At 37.6% G+C, this 19,072-nt stretch overlaps 1 protein-coding gene across 5 annotated transcripts in view; it reads right to left on the bottom strand.

Annotated features, from left to right (window-relative positions):
* csmd3a (CUB and Sushi multiple domains 3a) overlaps positions 1-19,072 on the bottom strand; it is a 289,841-nt gene that overhangs the window by 27,031 nt on the left and 243,738 nt on the right. For all 5 annotated transcript variants that reach the window (XM_058376410.1, XM_058376411.1, XM_058376409.1 and 2 more), the window contains one exon: positions 6,311-6,484. In XM_058376410.1, the coding sequence (XP_058232393.1) occupies positions 6,311-6,484 (174 nt within the window). The remainder of the gene's footprint in view (positions 1-6,310; positions 6,485-19,072) is intronic.

Below are 19,072 nucleotides of genomic sequence, written 5' to 3'. Positions count from 1 at the left end.
CTGACTGGACGTCAGAACAGATACAATAAAACGTTACTTATTTATTTAAAATAAATAGTGGAGTATTGATATCTACAGGCACAGGGAAGTTAACAGGATAGAGAAGGTTTATCTTACATTAAATATGAATATAAATGGATTAAAAAGTGGATTAACAATCTAAACAGAAACTCCGCTTCATCTCATCACCTCGTCGACGATTATTTTCCCATCACGGACTTGACGGAATATACCTTCTTTTTTCATATTCGTTGAGCGGTTAATGGAGGAAAAATGTTAATACGATGCAGATAAGAAGCTTTTTCAAGGCTGAGAGAATGAAAGAAAATGAGTAAATGAAGGAAAGTTAATTATCAAACTTAGGAAAGGTTTCACACTTCTCAGTTCTCAAGGATATAAAGGGGGGAAAAAAACACCCCGGTGAGCTCCGGCTCGGTGTCCTCAACCCGGTGCGTCTCATTATTCTCGCGATTCGGTGACCTTATCATTTTCGATTCCCTTTTCAAAGCGTCGATAAAGAATTTAATTACAAGTCTGAGTTCAGCCAAGCGGCAGGTATACGCATGGTTGCTGCTTTTATACGCCCAATCGGTGCTGAGAAATTCGGAAGGGAAAAAAAATCGCAAAATAGACCTGACGGACAACTCGGCAAAAGAGTGGAATCCATTTTTTTATATGTAAAATGATCAAAGGGCAAAAGCACTTGGCATGAATACGAATTGCAGATGTAGGGTCAGGGATGTGATATTTAACCGTCAGCATGAGGTCGTCTCGATCGAATATAAATCAGCCGTAATGATCCTGCTGTAAACGAGCGCAGAGGGCAAAGGCCCGTGGCAGCTTCCTGCCTCTCTGATCTATATTTCACAAGGAGGAATAAAGGAAGATGAAGCTCAGGGGTCAAGCGTTGAGCTGCAGACTTCAGTGATGGCACATAACTGTAAATTACCAAAAGTCTCTAAACCTGAGATCAGTCCCAGCCATCTGCACGGTGACGGGATTTAAGAGCCGCCGCATGGCTTCAAACCGTCTTCCAGGTGCTTGGTTGTTTAGGGCTTTTGATTGCCTGTCTTTTTTAATTATAAGGTACAAGACATGGGGATTTCAATAAAACAGAACAGTGTAATGGAGGATGTTTCAAAACTTGATAATATGAAATAAGCTGGGACAAGACAAGATGAGACAAGATAAGACAAGATGGGATAAGACAACATTATAAGATGAAACAAGACAGGACAACACAAGATGATATAAGACTAGATGAGATAAGATGAAACAAGATAAGACCAGATGAGATATGTCAAGACAAGATAAGACAAGATGAGAAGATAAAACGAGATAAGACAAGACAACGAAAAATGAGATAAGAGAAGATGAGATAAGATGAAACATGATAAGACAACATGATAGAATATGAAACATGCTAACAACATGAGAAGACAAAACAAAATAAGACAAGATGAGAAGGTGAGACAAGACAAGGCCAAGTGAGATAAGATAAGACAAGATGAGATAAGATGAAACATGATAATACAAGATGAGATAAAAACAACATGGTATAAGACGAAACAATATAGGAAAATATGACATGAGATGAAACAAGATAAGACAAATTGACATGAGATGAGACAAGACAAGGCAAAATGAGATGGACAAGATAAGACATCATGATATAAGATAAGAAAAGAAGACATAAGATGAGACAAGATAAGACAAGATGAGACAAGACAACATAAAAAGATGAAACAAAATAAGATGAGATGAGACAAGGCAAGGTGAGATAAGACAAGATGAGATAAGATGAAACATGATAATACAAAAGGAGATAAGACAACATGATGTGAAACGAAACAGATAAGAAAAGATTAGATAAGATGAGACAAGACAAGAACAATGAGATAAGACAACATGAAATAACATGAAATAAGATAAAACAAGATAATATAATGAGACAAGGCAACACGAAATATGATAAGGCGATAAGATATGGTAAAACGAGATAAAGTAAGATGAGACAAGATAAGATCAAAGTAAAAAGATAGGACAAGACATGATAAAATGAAATAGGCAAGATAACACAAGATGATATAAGATGACAAGATATAATATGAAATAAGGTAAAAGAACATGAGATAAGCTAAAATAGGACAAGATACAATAAGATGAGTTAAAACAAGATATCTACATTTTATATGAAATACGAGTATACTGTAGAGTATGATGAATATTCATGAAGAGCATAAAAAAGTGGATGGAAAAAAGTGTGTGTGTGTGTGTGTTCGTGTTCAAATTCAATATCATCCACATACCCTGCCTACAGCTCGATGCCTTCTCTGGGTGGCATTTTAATGTGGCAGGAGGGTAAAAGCGCGACGCACAAATATGCAAATGCAACTGAGGAAGAGAGTCATCTCCAGTCACAACACGCAAACGAGACCCGCCATTGCTCATTCTGCTCATGTTTCCAGCGTGTCAGAGGCCAAATCCGCCGACGCAGCAACAGAAATGAATAAAAATCAGCGATATGCTTACTGTATACTGCTTCAATTCTGATCTCGCCTTTATTCCGTGTGTGTGTGTGTGTGTGTGTGTGAGTGGGGAGGAAAACATTGTAAACAGCTCCAGGCCAAGCCAGGTTGTGCATAATAAACAGATCTTGTGAGAGCCCTAATGTCAGCGAAGCTCCTTGATGAATAATACAGCACTTCTGAGATGCCTCAAAAGCCACACAACAAAGGCAGAATATTAATTTTAATACGCTAGTTTCACGGCTCGGCGAAAGTGCCGCGCTCTGCGTGTGGCTTTATTCTGCAGTGTCACCGGTTCACAGCCGTTTGTGTTAGCATGATTAAAGGAAAAAAAGCCACCCAGAACAAGCTGCGTATTAATCTTTAGAATCGACACGTGATCTTCGGAAACGTCCGAGATTTATTACGTAACGAAATCCGGGGTCTTTCATAGGCATGTTGTTCCTAAGTTTCCCACAATGCCGTTCGTCTTCCTGCTGACCATGAAGAAGTGGGATATAATCCCTGATTCATCTCTAGCTAAAGAGAGCGATGCGGTGGCGCTTTAGTGTTTTGTCTGTACAGTCTGCTGGAACACATCATCATAGATCTAATATATATTTATATATATATATATATTTTTTAGCCATGTTTGTGTTTAATTAAGTTACTTGTTTGTTTATATTTGTAATTTAAATTAGCTACTGGTTTGTTTACATTTGTGGCTATGTTTACGGTTTAAATCCGCTACTAGGTTGTTTATATTTTTTGTTTAAATTAGCTACTGGTTTGTTTATATTTGTGACTATATTTGTAATTTAAATTAGCTGCTAGTTTGCTTATAATTGTGACTATATTTGTGGGTTATAATAGCTGCTAGTTTGTTTATATTTAGCTAATTTTTGTGGTTAAAATTAGCCACTAATTTGTTTATATTTGTGACTATATTTGTGGATTGCAATAGCTGTTAGTTTAATTATATTTAGCCAATTTTTGTGATTTAAATTAGCTACTAGTTCGTTTATATTTGTAGCTATATTTGAAGTTTAATTTAGCTGCTAGTTTGTGTATATTTGTAGCTATATTTGTAGTTTAAATTAGTTGCCAGTTTGATTATATTTGGCCAAGTTTTGTGATTTTAATTAGCTGCTAGTTTGATTATATTTGTAGCTATATTTGTAGTTTAACTTAGCTCCTAGTTTGTTTACATTTGTGGCTATATTTGTACTTTAAATTAGCTGCTAGTTTGTTTATTTTTAGCCAATTTTGTAGTTTAAATTAGCACATAGTTTGTTTATATTTGTAGCTGTATTTGTGGTTTACATTAACTACCAATTTGTTTATATCTGTAGCCATATTTATTGTTTATATTAGCTGCTAGTTTCTCTTTATATTTGTAGCTATATTTGTGATTTCATTTAGCTATTTGTTTATTTATATTTTTTGTTTAAATTAGCTACTGGTTTGTTTACATTTGTGGCTATATTTATGGTTTAGATTAACTACTAGTTTGTTAATATTTGTATCTATATTTGTGGTTTAAATTAGCTGCTTGTTTGTTTAAATTTATAGCTATATTTGTAGTGTAATTAGCTACTAGTTTTATATTTGTGGCTATATTTGTATTGTAATTAGCTACTAGTTATCACTAAGTATCTGAGTCATGTCTGGGACTTTCACTTCAACACTGGCATCATATACTTCGGTGTGACATCAGTTTGGGATGCATCCACACCGCTAACTTCTCACTCAAAGAACGAAACACCGACGGATTAACACAAGAATCCCTTCAGAAACACGACGATTTAATCACATTTCCTGTGTTTCAGGGTATAATCACATCCATTAAGAGTCACTTTAATATTCACCACTTCAGAATAAACCCGAGCCGTGTGTTTCTGTCACACTAATCCCACAGCTTAGATCAATTTCCTGGAGTGAATTATAATTTCAGCTTCTTTCAGCTTCATCAGCACTAAAGAACTTAAAGGTGATTTTTTTTTCTTTTTTTTTAAATCCGTCTTTTGATGCTTTCATCTTCTGGCAGCGTATGACTCCGAACCCCGGCTTATTTTCTAAAGAAACTTCATATCGAGGTTTGCAGAGTCGAGGCACGTCAGTGAGAGAAGACATCGCGCTCAGGGCCACGCAGGGCAACCGGAGAGCCTCTGAGGGCATGGCAGATCCGCTGAGTAAGACTCCGATAGAGTTCGTTCGGAGCTGAAGGACGTCTCGAGCGAGAGAATACGCCGAGTTTCGAGCAGTCACGCTCCTGACATTTTAACCAAGGACGACTAATTAGCATCAGAGGAAAATAAACAACCATAACCTCCAAGTTGTTACTGCAAAGCAGAGCGTTTCTACACGCTGAGTGCCTTTCTTATTAACGAACAATTTATTGCTACACTGAAGAAATTTACTTCATGACATAAAGAGCACAATGTAGAGTAAACAAAATGTCAACAAGCAAAAAAAAATATAGAAAAACAAGGCTTGATAATAGTGAGAAGTAAACAAACTAGCTAATAATAAAGAATGAGGTAGCTAACAGTTGATAATGAGCTTGCTAACAGTGGAGAATGAACTACCTGCTATTCAGCATGAACCAGGAGCTAGCAAACAATGGAGAATGAAGTAGCTAACAGCAAAGTATGGACTATCCAATAACAGAGAATACAGTAGCTAATAATGGAAAATGATTTAATTTACAACAATAATAATAACACATTACTGTGGGGCTAACTGTAAAGATTGTTCTAGATAAATAAAGAGGATGTGACAGCTAACTGTGGAGAATAAGCTAGCTGACTGTGGAGAATAAGCTAGCTAACTGTGGAGAATAAGCTAGCTAACTGTGGAGAATAAGCTAGCTAACTGTGGAGAATAAGCTAGCTAACTGTGGAGAATAAGCTAGCTAACTGTGGAGAATAAGATAGCTAACTGTGGAGAATAAGCTAGCTGACTGTGGAGAATAAGCTAGCTAACTGTGGAGAATGTTTTGGATAAATAAAGAGAATAAGCTAGCAAACTAGCTAACAGCAGAGTATTGGACGATCTAATAACAGAGAATACAGTAGCTAACAATGGACAATGATTTAGTTAACAATAATAACCCATTCAAAATGATTTAAAATAGCTAACTGTGGTAAATAAGATCAAGAGAGCAATGGAGAATAAACTAGATAACTGTGGAGAATGTTCTAGATAAATGAAATGAATGTGTTAGCTTACTGTGGAGAATAAGCTACCTAACTCTGGAGGAGGTTCTACCTAACTGTGGAAAATGTGCTACGTAACTGTGGAGAATGAGCTAGCTAACTGTCAGCTAGCTAACTTTGGAGAATGTTCTAGCTACCTGTGGAGAATCAGCTAGCTAACTGAGGAGAATTAGCTAGCTAACTATGGAGGGTGTTCTAGTGAAGTGAAGAAAATGTGCTAGCTACCTGTGGAGAATAAGCTAGCTAACTGTAGAGAATATTCGCGATAAAGAGCATGTGCTAGCTAACTGTGGAGAATGTTCTAGCTAAATGAGCAGAATGTGCAAGCTAACTGTAGAGACAGACCTAGCTAACAGTGGAGAATAAGCTAGCTAAATGTACAGAATGTTCTAGCTAAATGTAGAGAATGTTCTGTGGTGTAGCGTGAGCCATGTAGACACTGAGCTAGTTAGCTGCAGCGATTAAGCTAGCTAACTGTACTAGAACGTGCTCCGGTGTAGCATGAGCCGTGTCGAGAATGTTCTGTGGTGGATGATGAGCTAGTGTTAAGACAGAGAAGGTTAAAGGTGATGAGGATCTACTCACGCATACACAGCGGCACGTCTCCGCTCCAGGATCCCTGACCCACGCAGGTAAGAGCCGCGGGGAAGGAGAGCTCGTAGCCGCTCAGGCAGCGGTAGCTAACGCTGGTTCCCCACTGGAACACAGAGCCCTCCACCTCACCATTGGAGATTTGGGGTGGAGGAGGACACATTACAGCTGCAGACAGAAGAACAGGAAGGTGAGTGGACAGGAAGGTGAGTGGACAGGACCATTATTTACTTTATTGACATTTTCCCCACATAATTCCAGCCAGATTTATGATAGTATGGACGATTTCAAGGACATCAGGAACTCTGCAGCTTTCACTCTTTCATCCTGAGGGAAAAAAAGCCACAGTGCTTTTCAAAGCTAGAGGCTAAATGAGACATGAAGCAGGTTTTATCCTTAATAACGGTGAATGAATAATGAAAAGATTTCTGGAATCTTCTGGAAAAAATTATGTCTCTGATCTGGAAGTGCAGTTCGATCGTTTTTTTTTGTTTCGCCAGCACCAGCATTCGAACCCTTAGGCCGAGTTCACACTGCACGACTGTCTGTGTTAGCATTCTGTCGCTGTTGTTGTTCACATCGCACGATGGATCTTTCACACTGCATGACTTCACAATAGGAAGAATCTCCGACAACTCTGTCTGGTCCGCAAACTGCGTCTCACAACTGAACGTACGGCAGAAGTAATAAGGAAATGACGCAAAAATCACACGTGAGATCAGCGTTCTCGCGTGAGACTGGAAATGGAACCCCGCAAAAAATTCACGAGCCACGTGGTCAGTGCGGGGAACAAGGATTGTGCATTCTGGAGAACTGAACAAATGAATAATTCTGCAGTGTGCTGCTGCTGATGCGGCTGGTCAAGCTAATGTTTCTGCTTTATTTCTGTTTGATGTAATTGTAAAGCTTATTTATTCTGATAGAACTATATTTAAGACATTTTTGTCTGCTAAAAACCTATAAACTATAATATTGTGCTCCAAGAGAAGCTGTGCTGACCGACATTGTGGCTGTCGCCGCTCATCAGCAAGGTATTTTTCACTCAGAACTCCTTTCACACTGCACGAATTTGAGTCGCTGACAGGTCCAAATATTTAGCATGGCAACTATTTCATGGAAGTCGGTGACACAATGGCGACTTCGAATTGCCTTCGATTTTGCAAAACTAGGCACCGACTGCAAATCAGGGCTAAAATCGTGCATTAATGTTTAATGAACTACATGCTTTATATTTAGCTTGATAATTAACTAGCTAAAAGTTTTAGGGGTCCAATCACCAAACGTGTGCAAGCAACTAACTGTAGGTTTTCTTCTTCTTCTTTTTCATCATCTTCTTCTTCTTCTTCTTCTTCTTCTTCTTAAGCTAATACTTTGTAGACATCATGTTTTAAGCGAACAATCACCGAAAGTGTATAGTAAATATATCTCCATCTTTTTCATCATCATCATCTTTTTCTTCTTCTTCTTTTTCTCTATCTTTTTCATCTTCTTCTTCTTCTTCTTCTACATCTTCTTCATTGTCTTCTTCTTTTTCATCTTTTTCATCTTCATCATCTTCTTCTTCTTCTTTATTACCTTCTTCTTCTTCTTCATCTACTTCTTCAGCTTCTTCTTCTTTTTCATCTTCATCATCATCATCTTTTTCTTCTTGATAGTTAGCTAAAAGTTTTAGGTGGCCCATCACCGAACATGTGCAAGCAACTAACTGTATGTTTTCTTCATCTTCTTCATCTTCTTCATCATCTTTATCATCTTTTTTCCCCTTCTTCTTTAACTAATGCCTTGTAGACATTTTGCTTGATAATTAACTGTCTAAAAGTTTTAGGGGGACAATCAAAGAACGTGTGCAAGGAACTAACTGTTTCTGAAGGTTTTCTTCTTCTTCTTCTTCTTCTTCTTCTTCTTTTTCTTCTTCTTCATCTTTGTCTTCTTCATGTTCTTCTTCTCCTTCTTTAACTAATGCTTTGTAGATATTTGGTGAAATTTGGCACACTGACAGAAGACCCTGCTCCATAACATTTACATTTATATTTCTGGCATTCTGGCTCTTATCCAGAGCGATGTATGGCTGCTGGCTGCTCTTATCCCACAAGCTATCTACCGCCACCAACTGGACAAAGTTAGACAGATAGCAATAATAACTGCATAATGCAGCATCATAGAAACACGATATCACGTTCTCTGACTCTTGGGATAATGCCGAGTTCTACAGATTCTATGACGTTAATTTTTATTGGATCTCCTGCTTTTCTCGGATCTTTGTAGCTTCATCTCATCCAAACACTGACTCTCTTCTCTATCAGATTCCTGATTTGCGCACAAACTGATTTCATGCCGACGTCACTGAACAGGAAGTGATGTCATATCCCAGCAACGGATTGACGTATTCTCATCAAATGTAACATATCTCACTGGGAACAAACACTAATGATCCCATGTTTCTCTTTCACCTCCTCTTTCCCCCAGATAGTGCTTGGCCCCCTTAATCGCTGCTCGCTTGCAGGTATATTTGTATTCGAATGTGTTAATGAACATTAATTAGAACTTTCACCGTATTAACGAGCGAGTTTTAATAAACCAATAAACCCACTCCACTACAGCCATCAATCTGTTCACACAAAAGCCTGTAATCTTTGCTAGTGTGTGTTGCTTAGCAACCGAAGCATACCGCTAACAGGGCAGCATCATTCCTTATAGCACTATTATTAATTATAAATTAAATGACTTATTAAACACAGGAGTGTTTTTTATTGCTGTATAATTAAAGCAATTCTGCATGTCAAGCTTAAGCTGCTCACTGCTTCGTGTCACGCTTAAAGACAAAACCGCTCAGACTCTCAAGTGCTTTGTTCTTTATCGTAGCGTACAAACATTTCGCGTTGCAGGAGATCGTTGAAGTGCACGGTGTATAGAAAGCTAGTTGCTATGGAGCTTCATTCACATGCGTGAGTGGTGGAAAAAAAAGAAGCCTCCGATGCGGGTTCGAGACTGAGGACTGACGTGTCTCTAACGAGGCTGAGGTAAAGTGAATGAGGTCTTGACGCAACGCTAGTGCTCGGAAATGACCTTTAGAATTCCTTTAGAACAGAGTTTTGAGTCAACTTTCTTTTTTTTCTTTTTTTTATCTATACATAAAATGTGCCAAAATACGTCACAGAATCGGCAGGAGATTCGATTTAATAAAAAAAAGTAGAAGAAGTGTGAAGTGAAGTAAGTGAGAATTACAAGCTAGTGAAGTAAGAACACTCAACAGGCCACGGGAGCTGAAATAAACGCACCGGGATTTTGGTGACATTTACAAAATTTATAATTTGGACAAAGAAAGAAAAAAAAAGGGAAAGAGAAGGAGAGAGATTAAAAAGGTTTAGAGAGAGAGTAATGAGAATGAGAGAAAGAGAGGGAAGGAGCTAGATAGATAGATAGATAGATAGATAGATAGATAGATAGATAGATAGATAGATAGATAGATAGATAGATAGATAGATAGATAGATAGATAGAGTGTGGGACAGAGAGGGGAGAGGGAGAAGGAGAGAGAGAGAGTGAAAGTAGAGAGGGTTGAGAGAGAGAGACAGAGAGAATAAGATAGAAAAAAGAGAGTGCGGGACACAAAGTATAGAGAGATAGGGTAGGAGAGAAAGAGAGTATAGAGAGTGAGAAGAGAGAGAGAGATAAAGAGAGATGGAGAGTAGAGAGAGAATCGAGAGAGAGAGAGAGAGAGAGAGAGAGAGAGAGAGAGGGACAGAGTAGAGAGAGAGAGAGAGAGAGAGAGAGAGAGAGAAAGTAAAGATAGAATGAAGAGAGTGAGGGACACAGAGTACAGAAAGAAAAGGAAGGAGCAAAAGAAAGGAGATAGAGAGAGAGAGAGAGAGAGAGAGAGAGAGAGTAAAGATAGAATAAAGAGAGTGAGGGACACAAAGTACAGAGAGAGAAGGAAGGAGCGAAGGAAAGTATAGCGAGAGGGAGAGAGAGATAGAGAAAGGGAGAAAACAAGTCCGTTGATATTTTGTCACAGTTGGACGGGGGGCTGACGAGCCGCGGGTAGCAGCTAAGTTGGAGCCAGACATGAATAAATCATCAGTTGTTTTGATGAGCAAGTGTCCCAATAAAAAGAGAGAGAGAAAAAAGTTAATCAAACCCCTGAATCATGACACTCCTCCTCACGCTCTGCACTGTAAACAGCCATGCCCTGTTTAACACGTCTCCGTGCTGAGTCTCACCACATCAGCCTCGCTTCACTACGTAATTACATTCTCTTCATGCCAGCGCCTTCCATATCACTCGCTTTCACAAACACGCTCGCTGCTAAATAAAGCCCTGTTTAGCCAAGCGCTAGCGTTTCACACTCTACGGTAGCACGTCTCATCCAGGGCCACGGAGCTGCGCCGCTTCTGATCTCTGGCATTAAGGGAAGACAGAAGATCCCTGGTTCTCGTGCTGAGCTTCTGGGTTAGGACACTGATGCTCCGGTAAACATCAGACAGCAGGACAGGGCCGATAACGCCGGGTTTGAGGAGTCTCGGAGTCTCGGTGTGAGAGATACGAGTCAGACAGCCTCGAGATCAGTCGGCTCAACCCACGTGTACGGGAGAAAAAAACAGATTCATCTGCGATGTGATTTAAGAGAGTGTAAAGACCATTCCAGAACCTTCTATCTATCTATCTATCTATCTATCTATCTATCTATCTATCTATCTATCTATCTATCTATCTATCTATCTATCTATCTATCTATCTATCTATCTATCTATCTATCTATCTGTCTGTCTGTCTGTCTGTCTTTATGTCTGTCAGACTGACTGTCTGTCTGTTTGGCTGTCTGTCTGTCTGTCTATCTATCTATCTATCTATCTATCTATCTATCTATCTATCTATCTATCTATCTATCTATCTATCTGTCTATCTATCTATCTATCTATCTATCTATCTATCTATCTATCTGTCTGTCTGTCTGTCTGTCTGTCTTTATGTCTGTCAGACTGACTGTCTGTCTGTTTGTCTGTCTGTCTGTCTGTCTGTCTGTCTGTCTATCTATCTATCTATCTATCTATCTATCTATCTATCTATCTATCTATCTATCTATCTATCTATCTATCTGTCAAGCTGTCTATCTATCTATCTATCTATCTATCTATCTATCTATCTATCTATCTATCTATCTATCTATCTATCTGTCAAGCTGTCTGTCTATCTATCTATCTATCTATCTATCTATCTATCTATCTATCTATCTATCTATCTATCTATCTATCTATCTGTCAAGCTGTCTATCTATCTATCTATCTATCTATCTATCTATCTATCTATCTATCTATCTGTCTGTCTGTCTGTCTGTCTGTCTGTCTGTCTGTCTATCTATCTATCTATCTATCTATCTATCTATCTATCTATCTGTCAAGCTGTCTATCTATCTATCTATCTATCTATCTATCTATCTATCTATCTATCTATCTATCTATCTATCTATCTATCTATCTATCTATCTATCTATCTATATGTGTGTCTGTCTGTCAAGCTGTCTATCTATCTATCTATCTATCTATCTATCTATCTATCTATCTATCTATCTATCTATCTATCTATCTATCTATCTATCTATCTATCTATCTGCCTGTTTGTCTGTCTGTCTATCTGTCTGTCTGTCTGTCTGTCTGTGAAAAATCAGCTTCAGTGTGATAATAAACCGAATCCTATATTCGAAATTCTGGATTCTGATTGGTCAGAAGGATTTGGTTCATTTCTATTTCTAACAGCAACTCTGACATTAATGAATCTACTAATCACAAGTTTCTATTAGTGCGCTTGTTGTTTCTATAGCAACAGCTCACTCAGGGGTGTGTGCATAACAGATAAAGGAGTGTCATCACAGATACAGCAGAGTTTTCTATGAGGAGATGTTTGTTTAACGATTAAGGAAGGAGTCTCCAGTGTCAGTGCTTTATAACAGTCAGAGGTAAAGCTGTAACTTAAACGATTTTCTGAGAGAAAAAAGAAGAGGAAACAGTTGTTAATAGCTGATGGAACGCAAAGAATAACAGGAATAAAGCATAATGTAACTAAAACTTGCATTACTTTATGTTTTTTTCTGTAAATAATGAACCATAAGCCCAAAAAAAAAATTAGAAACCAATTAATGCTTCCGTTTGCCGAAATTAAATAAGTAAATAATCATAATTAAAAATAAAATAATTAAAAAAAATCTAAAATAATTTAATCTAAAAGAACAGCAGAACAGTGTTCAAATAAATATAAAAATAATATAATTAAATGATAACAAAAAAGATGTGTGTTTTTAATATTCAGCAGCTGATTATAATGGCCTGGTCGTTAGGTGCTGGGTAACGAGGCTAATAAGTGCTGGATAATATCCTGCTGGGGTAAAGTTAAGACATATTAAAGGTAAAATCTGTGTAATTAATGCACGTGTGTTTAAATAATTTGCCAGAATTAAACCTCATAATGTGGCCTCCACATGAAAATAAGAAAATGAAAGTATTTAATTTAAAATGATTCAATTATTATTTTATTTTTTTATTTTTTATTTTTTTTAAGAGTGAAACTAAGTGTGCTGAAAAATCCGGAAAAATCCAAACTGGATAGAAACAAAATTATTAAAAATAATTTGCGTGAAATATTTAAAGAATTTTTTGCAAGTCATTTTTCATGAAAAACTGGGGGGAAAAATGATTCCATTAAATAACACAATTAAGCCTTGATGAGTGCATAAGTTTTGGCACCCTCAAACCTAAATGGGGAAAGAGTTAGTTGGTGTCTGTGAAAGCTGACACTCTGCAGTGACTAAGCTGCACTAGTGGAAGAATTTTAAAGATGCTCTGTCATTCTTTCTCATTTTCTGCTCTTTCTCTTTTACTGACTTTGTGCGAGTTCTGGGTTGTTGTTGGTGAGAGATGGTATACGACAGAAACGCTCCTCACAACACCATGAGCAGAAAAACATCAACACACAACTCTGAAGAAGTGAATAAACACAGAGTAAGGGGTGATAAAAAAGACTGTTATTCATAAAAACAGCAAGAGAGAGAGAGAGAGAGAGAGAGAGACAAACAGACAAAGACAGAGTAGGAGAGAGAGAGTCAGATAAAGAGAGACAGACTGAAACAGAGAAAGACACAGAGAGTCAGAGCAGGAGAGAGAAAGACAGACCAAGAGAGAGGGGGGGCATACAGACAGACAGACAGACAGACAGAGAGAGAGAGAGAGAGAGAGAGAGACATACAGAGAGAGAGAGAGAGAGAGACAGACAAAGACAGAGTAGGAGAGAGAGAGAGAGAGAGAGAGAGAGACAGAGTAGGAGAGAGAGAGTGAGAGAGAGAGACAGACAGACAGACAGAGAGAGACAGACAGAGAGAGAGACAGAGAGACAGAGTAGGAGAGAGAGAGTGAGAGAGAGAGAGACAGACAGACAGACAGAGAGAGAGAGAGAGAGAGTCAGATAAAGAGAGACAGAGTGAAAGAGAGAAAAAGACAGAGTAGGAGAGAGTGAGAGAGAGAGAGAGAGAGAGAGAGAGTCACATACGTCACTTACGTCTACTTAAGATAAGAAATCTTATATAACTAATAATAATATAACCGTGTTGCTGCAAAAATCTTAAACATTATTACTATTAATAATAATAATAATAATAATAATAATAATAATAATAATAATAATAATAGTAATAATTATAATAATAAAAACCCAAGCAGCAAAATGAATGCAAAATATTTAAAAGAAAGTAAAAGGATCATTTCACTGGACAAAGTGTAATCTGGCTGCATCAGGCATCAGAGCTGGCAGGTATGAGAGTGTGGCCTATTCTTTCTGGGCCAAATAACTCAGTGTGTGTGTGTGTGTGTGTGTGTGTGTTTAAACCAAGGCAGCTGTTTGGCATGTGTCACACGTAGCATGTCTCTTAACGCTCAATCCCGCAGGCTAAGTGTTCAGCAGGAACCACACAGGAATGAAAGCGCCTCTGTTCCCCATCTCACGTTCCGCCGTATTTATTTTCATGGAAAGTTTTCGATTTTGAAGCATTCTGTCACAGTCAGATCAGGTTTAAGGGGGAAGAGGTGAAGAAAGAGGGAGGAGAAATAAATAAATAAATAAATAAATAAATAGCTAGCAGGGAGGCGCCATATTGGATTCGGGCTCTGATATGCGTCATGTTCATATCTGCTGATCATCAGACTCGAATAAAACACAGATATAAAGATTAGCTTTAAAAATGCGTAACATTTTAGTTTGAAATATTTTTCAAACAGCAACACGTTCAAGATGTAAGCAAAAGTAAGTTTTAAAATTTACTAGCACGGATACTAGAAAAAATCTCTGATACTATAAATAATAATCATTTTTAAAATAATTTATAATAAATAATTAAATTGAAAAAAATTGATTTAGATTTCATTTAATTTTTTTTTGGATCATTTGAAATTATCTTCAGTATATGAAACTTTTCTTTAAAGCATAAAATAATTTTTAAAAATTAAAACTAATTTTAACTGTAAAACTAAATAAATAATTCTTATAATTATAATATGAAAATTACAAATTAATATTTAATCAAGTAAAATACATAAAAAAATAAATAGATAAAATAAAAAAAAAATTAATGAAACAAAAAATACAAAATTGTATAAAATCAGAATATTCATTTGGGTGTGACATTTACAGCAAGTAAAAATGAAAAATTAATTCATTAAATAAATAAATAAAAATCCAATTAATTATATAATCCCTAATTATAATATATTATATTAAATGTATTTAAATCATATTTAAATTAATTAAAATAAAATTATAAATTATAATATCTATCTCTACCTGTTTTTGTCCAGTGAAGCATTTTTTTCCCTCTCAGAGACTAAGATCTATATTTTTGTTCAATCTCAGCTTCTGACACATGAATCATTTTTTTTATCTGCTGTTCCCTAAAGACGGATTTTGGAAACACAGCTCTAGTGTGTGTCTCTCTCTCTCTCTCTTCACTGAATACGTTCTGTTCTAGCTCAGGGTCTAATCTCGCACAGGTCAGTGGGCAATGACAGCCTTCAGTCAGACTTTCTGAAGAAAAAAGAAAAAAGACAAGAGATAAAGTGAAAAGAAGAGAAAAGAAAAAGAAAAAACAGGCCATTACTCAAAAACAACTAAAAGGATGAAAGTTCTGTAAACAGTCTGGAAAGGAAGTAAAGCAAAAAAAAGTTCAAAGGACAAAGAGACAGAGGAAGAAGAAAAAAAAAGGCAAGAATAAAAGAAAAAAGAAAAAGAAATGTTCCCAAAAGCTGACGCTAGAGACTCTTTCCATGATCCTTACAGTAAACTTCACCACTTCAACAAATTTTCCTCAGAGTCTCAGTGAATGGATCTGTTACCACAGAAATGACAACCAGTTACTACAGGATGGCGCATGGATATATTCCTGTGATTTCTAGCTGCTGTTATGTGTCCACACCTTCTGACCAATCAGAGAACAGTATTTGATATTTGATAGCAGTAAAGAGAGAGATGGAGAGAGAGAGAGAGAGAGAGAGAGAGAAAGAGAGAGAGACCAAGAGAGAGGGGGGGGGCAGAGAGAGAGACAGAGTAGGAGAGAGAGAGAGAGAGGCAGAGAGAGAGACAGAGTAGGAGAGAGAGAGAGAGAGGCAGAGAGAGAGACAGACCAAGAGAGAGAGGAGGGGAGAGAGACAGACAGACAGACAGACAGACAGACAGGCAGGAGAGGGGGGGGCAGAGAGACAGAGAGAGAGACAAAGTAGGAGAGAGAGAGAGAGAGGCAGAGAGAGAGAGACAGACCAAGAGAGAGAGGAGGGGAGACAGACAGACAGACAGACAGGCAGGAGAGAGAGAGAGAGAGAGAGAGTGAGAGACATGACCATCATCTCTTACTTCTATTTAAGATTAAGACTTTTGGTTATTGTTATAATAATATAACTTTTAATGTTTCTATAACGGTAATATAACATTAATATAATATTTCTGCAAAAATCTAAAAGAAAATAAATGGATCATACCGGGATTTGTTACCATAGAAACGATAACCAGTTACTATAGGATGAGCGCATGGATACGGATATTCCTGGGATTTCTAGCTGCTGTTATATATGCTTCTCAAGGATTGCAAGACACACGAGGGTTTAAACAGACAAACTAATCAAAATGGGTGACACGTTACATCATCAACCAATGAGGATACAGTGGGCGGAGCCATGACATTAAGATTTTATCATCAAAACAAAACATACATGAAAACATGGAGCAAAGCGCCCTACAGGATGCGTCTGGAGGTTAACTGTGTAATCTCGAATAAAACAGGAAAATAAAGTCACTCATCATCCTCATGTTTCTCAGTGGAGAATTTCCCTCAATTTATGATCCAGTACTGGAACAGTATCTACAGTAAACACACACACAGCCTAGCGAGTGTCCAGTGTTTATTAGAAGAGTTAGCGTAATTGCGTAACTTACATAATTGAAGGATTTTCACCGAAGGCGCTGAAGCAGCGCTTGAACCTGAACCACCGGTGACTCTACAGCTTGGGGGTTCGAGCGAGTGGGAGAGAAAAGCTGTTCACTTCACAACACGACTCTGCGAAGCCACTATCACAAGAACGCTATTGTGACAGCGCATCATCACGCCTTCGCGCAACGGGAAATCGGTCCAGCTGAACTGCAGCGAACTGACCGTATGAGTGTCCATGTGCTTTGTATATAATTGACTCGATTATATTCGATATATTCAAGATTCTTCACTATGATATTTCACAGAATTGCACTATACAGTAAGCGCATTGTGGTATGGGACACGACACTGCCGTGGTGTCGCCATGGAAACAGCAAAGCGAAGGAAGGTACGGTAAGATAGTTCACTATGTACACTGGAAGATATTTCTGAATATTATCATGACATTAGCTTATAAAACTCTTATGACACCTCATTAAGCTCCGTATACATAAAGCTCCAGTGAAGTGTCACAACCTCCTAAGTACCTCTGGGCATATTACACTGAAACTGCAACTGCATGTCTATGAAGGCACTTGGGGCCCAATTCCATAAATATTGGCACCCTACATGAAAACATATCTGTATAAATATGCTATAAAGACTGTATGGATCTTCAGTACTGATATGCTCTATAGAGATAGAAATAATGTACATTGCTCTGGTTTCAAAATTATTGGCACCCCTTCCTATTAATGTTTCTTGCATTAAAATGAACCCCTGAGGAAAATAGCATCATAGTCCTATCGTAGTCTAGGATCAAGAACACGCCTTTACATAACATCTAAAATATTTTAAGCTGATTTATATTCTTAGCTCTGTGCATGTAAACACTTAAACACTTGGTGTTAGTTTGCAGGTTATCGATGGAGTTCAAACACACAGAATTCTTGAATGACATAATTACAGCAAATTATTCGTGTTGATTTGAATAGATTTCCGGCTGGGGTGCCAATACTTTTGTAGTTCTGACACTTTTTTCTTTAAATTGGTGTGGCATTCAGAGAAAATGCTCCCAGAGCTTTGTTACTAAATTACAAGCATTACAGGAAGTTATAATCATTTCCAAACAGCCTTTTGTGTGACCTTTCAGTTCCAACGCACTCTGAAACAAAACGGTACAATACGCCACTCTGAAAGGAATCAGCCGTCTTTGTGTTCGATCCCAAAGTCATTTTCGCTGCTAATATGATTAGCGATGCTGATAAAATGGCTAAACAAATAGTCCTGCGCAGCCTCGTTTATTCACGATGTGGCTTTATGCTCATATTAATAAGACGATGCAATCTTACCAGAGCAGCGAACAGTAGCTCTGGCTGCAGCGGAGTCTTCCCAGGGAATTCTTGCCCTTTTCTTAGCTGGCAAATTTATTAGTCATTACAGACCTCTCAGTATTTCTGGTGCGAACACGAGAGAGGGAGTTGAGTCATGCGTAACAAACCAATTCTGTTTATTTCAGTATCACACCTCTCGAATGACCACTTTTCCGATGGAGGCATGAAAACTGAAGGGTTCACGTACGTTCAAGCCTCATGCTGGAAAAAAAACTGGACTCTTATATTTTTCTTTCTTTTTTTTTTTTTACTGAAATACTCTAATTAAATCCTTGGCTGCGTTTTACGAGTGTCCATGATCCTAAAGAACACGTTGCAGAAGAATTGTTGTGAAGAAGCACTCGTTTAGAGGTGTGTGTTTGCAGGTGTGTTAAAGTGAGCGAGGAAAGAAAAAATACAGTGGCATTAACAGAACCATAAGAATTCACACACGGAATAAAGGAGCGTAAATTCCACTGACTCATCCTCTTCCTCATCCTCATCCTCGAAAACTCGAATTTTATTACTTTTCTTAGACATACCACAGTATATATATTTTTTTTACAGCAGTTTAAACTGATCCTGAAAATACTAGCTTGTGACGTTAAGAAACAAACGTTTCAGCTGAAGAGCCGGTGATTATGAAGTGGTCTGCTTTTAAGACATCAAGTAAAATAGAGAAAGAGAACTTTTTTTCCAAATGTGTGTGAATGGATGGCTGAATAGATAACATGATTGGATGAATAGGTGAATTACATTAACCAGAAGAGAAACAAAGCACTATTTTTCAATCAGATAGTAGATAACAGATGGATGGATGGATGATTAGATGATTGAATGGATGGATGGATGGATGATTAGATGATTGAATGGATGGATGATTAGATAATTGAATGGATGGATGGATGGATGGATGGATGGATGATTGAAAGGATGGGTAAATGGG

Source organism: Hemibagrus wyckioides, linkage group LG23 (assembly GCF_019097595.1).
Source record: "Hemibagrus wyckioides isolate EC202008001 linkage group LG23, SWU_Hwy_1.0, whole genome shotgun sequence".
Classification (NCBI taxonomy): Eukaryota; Metazoa; Chordata; class Actinopteri; order Siluriformes; family Bagridae; genus Hemibagrus; species Hemibagrus wyckioides.
This window is presented reverse-complemented; position numbering and strand designations above follow the sequence as displayed.